The sequence below is a fragment of the Toxorhynchites rutilus genome, chromosome 2 (assembly GCF_029784135.1).
Source record: "Toxorhynchites rutilus septentrionalis strain SRP chromosome 2, ASM2978413v1, whole genome shotgun sequence".
Lineage (NCBI taxonomy): Eukaryota > Metazoa > Arthropoda > Insecta > Diptera > Culicidae > Toxorhynchites > Toxorhynchites rutilus.
In genome coordinates, this window is record NC_073745.1 from 252917646 (window position 1) to 252926667 (window position 9022).

At 41.0% G+C, this 9022-nt stretch overlaps 1 protein-coding gene and 1 pseudogene across 5 annotated transcripts in view; one reads left to right on the forward strand and one right to left on the reverse strand.

Annotated features, from left to right (window-relative positions):
* The window catches only part of LOC129768016 (proton-coupled zinc antiporter SLC30A1), a 60528-nt gene extending 52707 nt beyond the window's left edge, over positions 1–7821 (forward strand). For all 5 annotated transcript variants that reach the window (XM_055769373.1, XM_055769376.1, XM_055769374.1 and 2 more), the window contains exons 10-11: positions 6438–6516; positions 6580–7821. In XM_055769373.1, coding sequence (XP_055625348.1) covers positions 6438–6516; positions 6580–6659 — 159 coding nt within the window. In that variant the 3' untranslated portion in view covers positions 6660–7821. The remainder of the gene's footprint in view (positions 1–6437; positions 6517–6579) is intronic.
* LOC129772151 (U4 spliceosomal RNA) lies at positions 3063–3191 on the reverse strand (annotated as a pseudogene).
* Positions 7822–9022: the final 1201 nt, after the last annotated feature.

Below are 9022 nucleotides of genomic sequence, written 5' to 3' on the forward strand. Positions count from 1 at the left end.
ACCTTCTGGACGACCCCTGAATGCGAACTTGTACTTTTCTACTGTTCAGCTCGTTTCGAGACACGTCCTGTGTCCATTTTAATTGTAGTGGTTCTTCTCTGCCGTATAGGTCCAAGGAGTTTGCCATTTCCTCATCTAGCAATGTCAGGGAAGACCCTGTGTCTAGGAAGGCATATGTATCGACTGAATGCCTTCCGTGTTGAAGTGTTACTGGAATCACCTGGTAGTATATCTCGTTTGCTGAGGACTTGTGAATATTGCAGTTGGCTTCAAGCGGAACTGTAGCGGACGTATTACGAGGTGTTGGTTCCATGTCTGGATTCGAGTGTAACATTCTGTGGTGGTGCTTGTTACATCCACTCAAGCCGCACCTCCTAGATCGTCTGCAATCTTTAACCATATGTCCGGTGCCTAGACATCCGAAACATATTTTACATTGTACTGCCAATCGACATCTTTTTTGGATGTTGGAGTTCTTAAATTCCGTGCAATCGAAGATTTTATGGTTATTCGAGCAAACCGGACATTTCATGCGTGGCATCTCTTGATGGACATGTATCTGGCTTCTAACTGTAGAAGGTAGAGGAGAAGCCATATTCCTCATTATTTTGGCGTGAGGTTTCAGCCAGTTACTCATTTCTTCTAAAGATGGGGCATCACCAGTCGTCGTTCTATGGCGTGTCCATTCTATTTGCAGGTTATAAGGTAGTCTCTTAACTAGGTCTTCTATTAACCTCGCATCTAGTAGGTAACCTCTTTGATTTATGATCGTCATGTTTGCCACCATATTTTCTAAAGCATCTGACATTTCGATTATTATTGATCTACTTTCTCTTTTAAGCTTCTGTAGATCGTGCAGTAGTTCCTCATATATGAATTTAGGGTTTCCGAAATTTTCCTCTAGTCTCTCTATTATACTCGGAACATTTTCCGAGTTTATAAATAGTTGCTGCACGCTTCTAGCTGCGCGTCCTTCAAGGGCAGCTTCAAGTCTGGAGAGATTTTCATGATTGGAAAACGCACATTCTCTCGTGCTGACTTCGTAGATCCTTTTGAATTTAGCCCAATCTTTGGGCGACCCGCTGAATTTTGGCAAGGGAGTCAAAGCTTGCCTCTTCATTAGAATCGTAAAATCTCCATGCTGTGGAGCTGGCATCATTGCACTCTGCTCCCAGCCAATTGATGGACCGGATCTCATTGGTAGTGGTGTTTGAATCGTTGCTCGGTCACGTTGTTGCCCGGAGATATTGATTAGGGGTTCAGTTGACTGCGCTTGCGCCGGAGAGCATGGTAATTCTGTTTGTCGCTGTGTTGCTATTGTCGTTGCGCCCACGACTAAAGCGTTGAGTGATGCCTGCATTGTTACTATTTCCTTTTTTAATGTGGTTATGTTGTTGCGTTCGCTAACATGCATCTCAGCTAGTTGTGTAACTAGATTCGTCAGCTCCTCTATCTGTTTTTGTTCCCTCGAATTAGTTGAGGGATGAGACGCTGCAGGTGCCTGTGCCTTTCCCTCACTTTCGTTTGTTTTGGTAGGGGAACAAAGCGAGCATACTAAATAGGTTTCCTCTTCAGTGGGTGTATGTCCTACACAGGAATGATGATAATTCCTTTTGCACTGTCTGCATTGGACCAGATTGTCTAGTTCAATTTTCTTGCCACATGCATCACAGCACGGGCGTGATGATCTCGTAAAGCTTGATATCATTATTCCTGAGTGAGGAGCCTGGTTGCCGTCACTCGATGTTTAAACTGTGTTATAATGCGCAAGTGGCGAGGCGCCTGGTTGCCTTCGCCTTGTCTTAAACCAAGCGTGGCGCCTAGTTGCCTACGCTGATTTCAAACGTTGCACAATATTCGTCTTCCGGCCCTCGTGACCGGATTACAGTTGATGTTGACGAGGCGCCTGGTTGCCTTCGTCCAACTATGCCTGACTGGCGATCGGTCTGTTTATAAAGCTGGACTTGTTTCAACAAGATGCCGATTTCTACGGCCTAATTTGTCCGTCTTTCAGGACCTAATTTCTGTTTCTTGAAATGCGCAATTTGCCTCTTGGCTAAATGGTGATGTCCACAGACAACCTCACCTTGTTCGTCTTTACAAGACCGAACCTCTCCGTTCAACGACGGGCGCAAATCAATTTAACAGGATTCTCAACTCAACCGAGCGTGTTGTGAGTTCGTACAGTGTCTTTAGGAAAAGACTCCTCTCTGGAGCCACCAAATGTGGCTGCAGGGTATCGTGCTGATTACGCTGGAGGAAAGATCCTCTCTGGAGCCACCAAATGTGGCTGCAGGGTATCGTGCTGATTACGCTGGAGGAAAGATCCTCTCTGGAGCCACCAAATGTGGCTGCAGTTCGAGATCGTGCTGATGACACGAAGGGAAAGCCCTTTACTGGACGCTATGTGGTAGGCCAGATCACGTAGAGCGCATAACGAGTATGCGCCTACTGGTGCGATCCGGTAGTACCGCGTCACTTGGGAGTTTGGCCGGGCGGAGCCAAGGGAAGGAAAAGGGAGAGGAAGGGTGGTTGGAATTTCGGATCTTTGGAGGAGGGGTGTTCAATACTTACCAGCGCTTGTTGCGCTGGGATCTGCCGGCGATGATGTCCAGGGTGCTCCCGATGGTGTCCAGGATGCTCGGGCGATGTCCAGGGTTGTGATACGTTTATGACAAAAAAAGAGGGGTTCGGTACTTCGCCACGACGCTCCTACGTCCGTGGTATGGTTGAGAGTGTCCAGTTGAGAGTGCGTTTATTCTGTTCAAGTTTTCTCTTATATACAGACATTGCCTTCTTATCTACCCCAGAAGGGCGTAGCATAAGAGAGAGAAAATTACAATTATTTATTCTAAGCCAGACGGGCGAACGAGGGATGATTATTAACACGCTCGCAGGCGTGTTATCTTTTCCTCTCCGTTTTATTACTTATTGTCCTAGCTCGGAGATAGGCTCCGTTTATAGCACCCATAGTGCTCTCTTTTTGGGATTTCTCCCGTCCTTCGGTATTTACGATCGGAGATAGGCTCTGATCGTAAACACATTACGTCGTTTTGCTTATTTTTGTTTTGTTCTCCTTCCCGGCGGGTTATCGCTGGCCGGAGGAGTTTTATGATATTTAGGTTTTCAGCTAGCAATAATCGCACTTCGGAAAAACCTCATTAGTTACGATAAAGCCACTGCGCAAGCTATTCTGTGTATTTAGGATAGAGCGCGATCTAAGCATCCGCTCTATCGTTCTCGCCATGAATCACGCTCTAAAGGCATGATCCGTGCGGCGACAAACGCAAAATCAGCAGTAGTCAAATGATAAATGGTTTCATGAAATATGAATATTCAATATTTGTGGCTATCCTCATACTCGTCTTTCTCATATTGAGCAATTCCAAATGAAAACTACTACAAAAATAAACTTTTGAAAACGTGTATTTTTGAGTCGAATGAAAGTTTGTGTTCCGTTTGCGTTGGAGGGAATATGACACAGCAATTGGGATTTTTTTGACTCAAGTGTAACTTTTGAAAAGGGCATATCGATTTTAGTAAGAGAAATTTATATCTCAAAAACTATGAGTCGTACCGAAATAGTGTCTTAGAAAGAGTTATAGAATATTGATGTTAAAATGTGAAAAAAATATATACTGAGAAAAAAAAATTAGTACTCTTCAGAGTGGAAGCTGAGATCTATGGAATAATGCGTGGATCCGTTTCTCATGGTTTATGAGAAATATTACCCAAATCAATGGGATTATCATGATATCCAATGCGAAAAACTTCCATGAAATGACCACTCCAGAATTCCGATTTGTACCCAATTTGGGCTATCCTCGACAACAAGGTGTACAAAACACGTGTGACGAAAAAACAAGCCAATTTTGCAGCTTCACAAAAGGCTTTGAAGGATTTAGACCAGCTCCAGGGTTATCACTAATATTTTACAAAAAACTGGAAGATTGTTCTTAAAAAACTGGATCCTGTAATACCGTTTTACTTGAGAAAAATCGACTTTGATTTATCTAATGATTCCTTTTACACATTTCAATGCTTGAGAAATAGAATTTCCTTCGATACCTCATGTAGCATTTATGTGTAATTCATAGAAAAGCGAAATAAACTATTCATTAATCATATCATTCGAGCAGATCAAAATGGCGTTTCCCACCACTCCAAAAAATACTGTGATATTTGAGGATCTTTTTTTCTAGAACCGCTTCATTTAGATTTAATTTAGGTAAAACTTGAAAATCTCTCATTTTTTGCTCTATGACCATAAAATTGCTGATTGAAGATCGTCGCAAAACTGATCGTCAATGTGATCAATTGAGGTGCATGGGAAAACGGTCTCTGGTTATACTATCTTGTTTACTAACAAACACCAATTTAGTCTGATTCTCAGATATCATGATGGTTCGAAACTACAAAAAGAAAACCGATTGAACCAGCATCAACGAAGATGAGATGGAAGGAGCTATCGAACCAGTTTCGAATAGAACGTTTTCATGATTCTAGCTCACAGGTGGTCCAACTGGGTCCATTGTCTTTGTTAATTTCCCAACTAACGGTTGCATAATGGGAAAACTGTTTCTCAATGTTTGGAACATTTGAAAAAGGTAGCAAAAAGCAACGTATGCGAATCGATTTCAAAAATCAAAAATCAATCAAAAAGTCATTGCACTTTGGAAACTATTAAATATTGCTGAGAAAATTGCACAATTCATGTATCTTTTTCACCTTATGTCACAGATCGCTTACAATCGCTGACTGTTTCAGTTATGGGCCCTTTCAAGTAAAAGCTCTCAGTTTCCTAGAATGATTGGCTACTCAACCATCCTGGAAAAACCTTTCACAAAACACGACCTTTCAGGTATAGTTGCATCAGCTTATAATGCTTCTTTCAATCTGAGTAATATCATAGCTGGGTTCAAAATGACACGTTGTTATCCATTCTCAAGAAAGGTTTTTTCGGACAAGGATGTTGAATGTTCAAATGATTTCACCTACTGGAGCGGAGGTAGCAACTGACCCTTCGGGTGATACAACAATGCTGCAAAACATTGCGTCTACAGCGCTGATAAATTTTACTTTGGCAACATTGTCCTCGGAAAAGTTTGAACCTTTTCCAAAAACTTCACCGCGGAAAACCACCACTTGAAAAAAGAAGAAAGCAAAATCGCGAATTTTCACTGACTCTAATAGCAAGCAGTTTCCTTTCAGACTAATACTGATAAACAGAAAAATGCAGAATATGCTGGAAACAAGAGGAAACGGAAGTAATTGTTGATAAACATAAAATTTTAATTTTTTTTTCGTAGTCCGAAAGCGCCCCAGGAATGTCCGAAACACACGCCTCATCAATGTATCATGATGTCCAAATGACAACCAGGATGAATTCAGGTTTTTTAAAGTTCACAAAAAATATTAAAAATCAGGGAAAAAAATGGTCTGAATGTGCCCCCCTCTCCCCTACATTATACTTGTATGAACATATTCCGGCTGTCGAGCTTTGTTTTTCTCATTTTCCACAGTTTTTCCATGTTCATAATGTATCAACGATTTGATGAGAAACGCTTAAATCGTGGAAGTTAGGTATAACTATTGGCAATCAATTTTAATATTTCGAATAAACGTTTCCTGAATTTTCGACACCTTCGTCTTTCAGCTGCGTATAGCAGGAATCTAACGTCACAAAGGTTTCTGCACAAAGATAATCTTTCTTGTGTGAAATTCAGGATCGGCCAAAAAGATAAATAAACAAAGCCAAAGTAACGAAAACGTTTGTTCTTTTGATCGGAGGAACATTTGACAGAAATGCACGGGCAAAATGCACTTGAAAAATATGTTCGCTTGACTCCGCATGATCCAGATTGATACCAATTCTTTGTTAAAATATTTATTGTAACAATTACAAACTTTACTTGTTTTTCCTGGCATTTCATTTTATCTGTTCGTACATTGTGTAGTTACATTTAAACTTTATACTATCGTTTATTTTTATCTCAACCTGTGAAAAAAACGCAGTTCTTCGTAGCCAGTATACCTTTCATCATAATGTTTCTCAGCCTATCAACACCTATCTTTCGAACTAGATTTCTAATTTCATGAAGGTCGAATATATTTGAATTCTGTGCATACGATACTTGGTCTCTCTCGATTGAAACATGAAAAAAAGTGTGCCATTTCAAACGGAAGCCTATTCCGGTGAATTGACATTTTGTGTTTTATTTTATGAGCTTACAGAACTTTTTTCCTATTTCATGCGTCAAAAGTAAGAGTAGCTAAGGCTTTTTCTTCTGCAGTGATAATTCTTTAACAAGGTGATAGCAAATGAGTCAAGTTCAGGGTTAAAGTTTTATCTCGCTAGAAGCTGTACGATCATCTCTCGACTATGGTAACTTTTTTGCCATTTAATCAAAAGGATATTTTTTCCCTTCTCATTCCAGAACCAACCATCTTCACCAACACCCTCGCCATTTTTGTGTCGCCAAAGAAACTCCAGAAGTGGAAATGATGTTGAAACAGGTTATTATGCTTTCCTAGACCATCGCTGACTATATCTAACCCTTTTTGCGTTTATATTTCCAGGATCACTTCTGGACAAAGCCAATCAAACTTCGACCTCGGCCGACGCGGACAACGGTGGACTGCCAAAGATGGCCGTCTGACAGCTTATGGCTGGTAGTATTAGTACCGGGGGCACCACACCCAAACCACCCTCCCTGCAGCAACCACTCTGTACTTCCTCCTCTTCTCCTTGTCGTAACCACCATCATTCTCGGTTATTGTCGTCATCTATCAAGAAAACTTGTAGAAGCAACGATAGCAGTAAGCAACAACAACAACAACCATTTTCCCCACTTGTAGGCTGTGATGGTTATCATATAATATCTAATCTAAGCTCTAGTAATATTAATAATGGTAACTTTGACCACCCAGGCCAAGCCGATCATAGTAATATTTGTAATGCTATTGGTAGTAATAAGTTTTGCGAAATGCCAAACAACAGCGCCGCCATGCGTGATGAAAACGCATCGAGGACTTTATCTCTGAGCTCGATCTGTTTGCATTCTGGCAGCGGTGGATTTTACGGCGGAGGCTCTGCTAACAACATAACAACTAGCAGAGTCAGCAGCAGTGTGGGCACCTTGGCTAGAGGACGACACTTCAGTCTGCAAGCGGCATCCAGTAGCTTGCTGGAAAATTACGTAAACGGTTCGAACTCACCATTGCGCAACCTATACTGCCAGTGCAAGCATCACACCGCAGAATGACACATCAACAGAGTTGATGACTATTGAACAGGACAAACTTTTCGCGCAAAATGGATAGGATAAATTGGATGACGATCAAGCAAACCATTTGTCATGACAATTGTCATGCGTAAATGCGAAAACAGAATAGAAACATACGGTATGAGGCATGATGTCGACGCCAACCTCTCTCAGTTTCTATTCTGTTTTCGCATTTTCGCATGACAATTGTCATGACAAATGGTTTGCTTGATGACGATGGACGGTATGAAATTGTTTCGATTTGTTCGAAGATTTTTTTCTCACACGTTTCAGGTTTTATTTTATCCAGAAAACAAATAGTTTTAGCTTGTTGGTAGATAACAATGAAGATTTTTATAAGATTTGCATACACAAAGTATTTAATGTAGAACAACTCCGACCGTATTATGTGTAGGTCTGACGAATTTTTGACATGCGATCGGTTCACACCTCCGGAATCGTGAAAATCACACACAGGAATCGATTACATTCAGGATTATTGGATAAGAGAGAATAAATTGAAAGCAAAAGTAACTTTTTGCGTTTCCTCCGAAAAGTTTTATTGTTTTTGATTTCATGGATAAATTTCGCTACCATCATTTTAAATCACGTCATTGGACCGAAATGGTCATTATTCCTTCAATTTTTCTAGAATATACTGGTTTTTTTCTACTACCTGAGCTACAGAGACCGACACAAAACAAAAGAATTACACTACCAAGTACGAGTAGAACCCCACGTATGTATAATTACCAAATCCAATGCATTCATGGAAAATTACTGAGTTTAGTCTACTGATATTCGGCGAATTTTATATCACATCATCTACGAATACGTTAGTTCCTTCCGTTAACTCTGTACATTCATTATAATAAAACATATGGTACCACCTAAAGAGAAGATGTAATGCTTCTCGTGAATCGCGGAAATTCGTCGAGAAGCTGAACGCCTTGTACAAAGGCTTTGTGCCGCGGGTCCGAAATGTGCAAAGGCATTTTGGGATCATTTGGTACTGGTAGTCAGGAGCCAGATTTGACGCTGAGTGGAGTTGCACCAGTACTGTGAACAACTAACACGTCCACCTCCTACGGTGAGTGAAGTTAAGGAAATCATTAATCAGCTAGATAACCAAAAAGCAGCATTTAATCGGAGGAATCAAAGCAGCTGCTAACGGAGGAGTCAACAGAAGTGGTAATCTGTCCCATATAAAGAACCACTGAGCAATCACGAGCCTGAATGGCGTCTACAAAATTTTATTCTGTATCATCCTTCACCGCTAACCGCTAATACGAAACGGAATTTGAGGGAGGACTGCAGATAGTACAAAAGAGTTATGAGACTCCTAAGTTTCTCAAAGTCGCATTTAATACTATTAGTCGATGACAGCGATGGTGAATCGTAGGTCTACGACGATAGCTAGTCAGAATTATTCATGCAACGAAAAACGGGATGCGTAGGTCCCGAGCGATCTGTCGGAAGCGTTTGAGACTCACAGGAGACTTCGACAAGACTATGGTGATGTTTGCTGATCAATGTGGCGCTGGGAGGTGTTATGCAAAGAGCAAAGTGTAGTAAGTTTATCCGATTCACCGATGAGGTGGGCATAATTTTGAAGCACACTAGCGGGATGCGGTGAACGTAACAGTATCTGTCGAGTTCGAGATGGTCGACGGATTTGTCTACCTAAAGAAAGTATAAACGCAACCAGTTCTAATTAAAAATAGAACAAAAGTTAGAATCTAATGATTATAATGTCA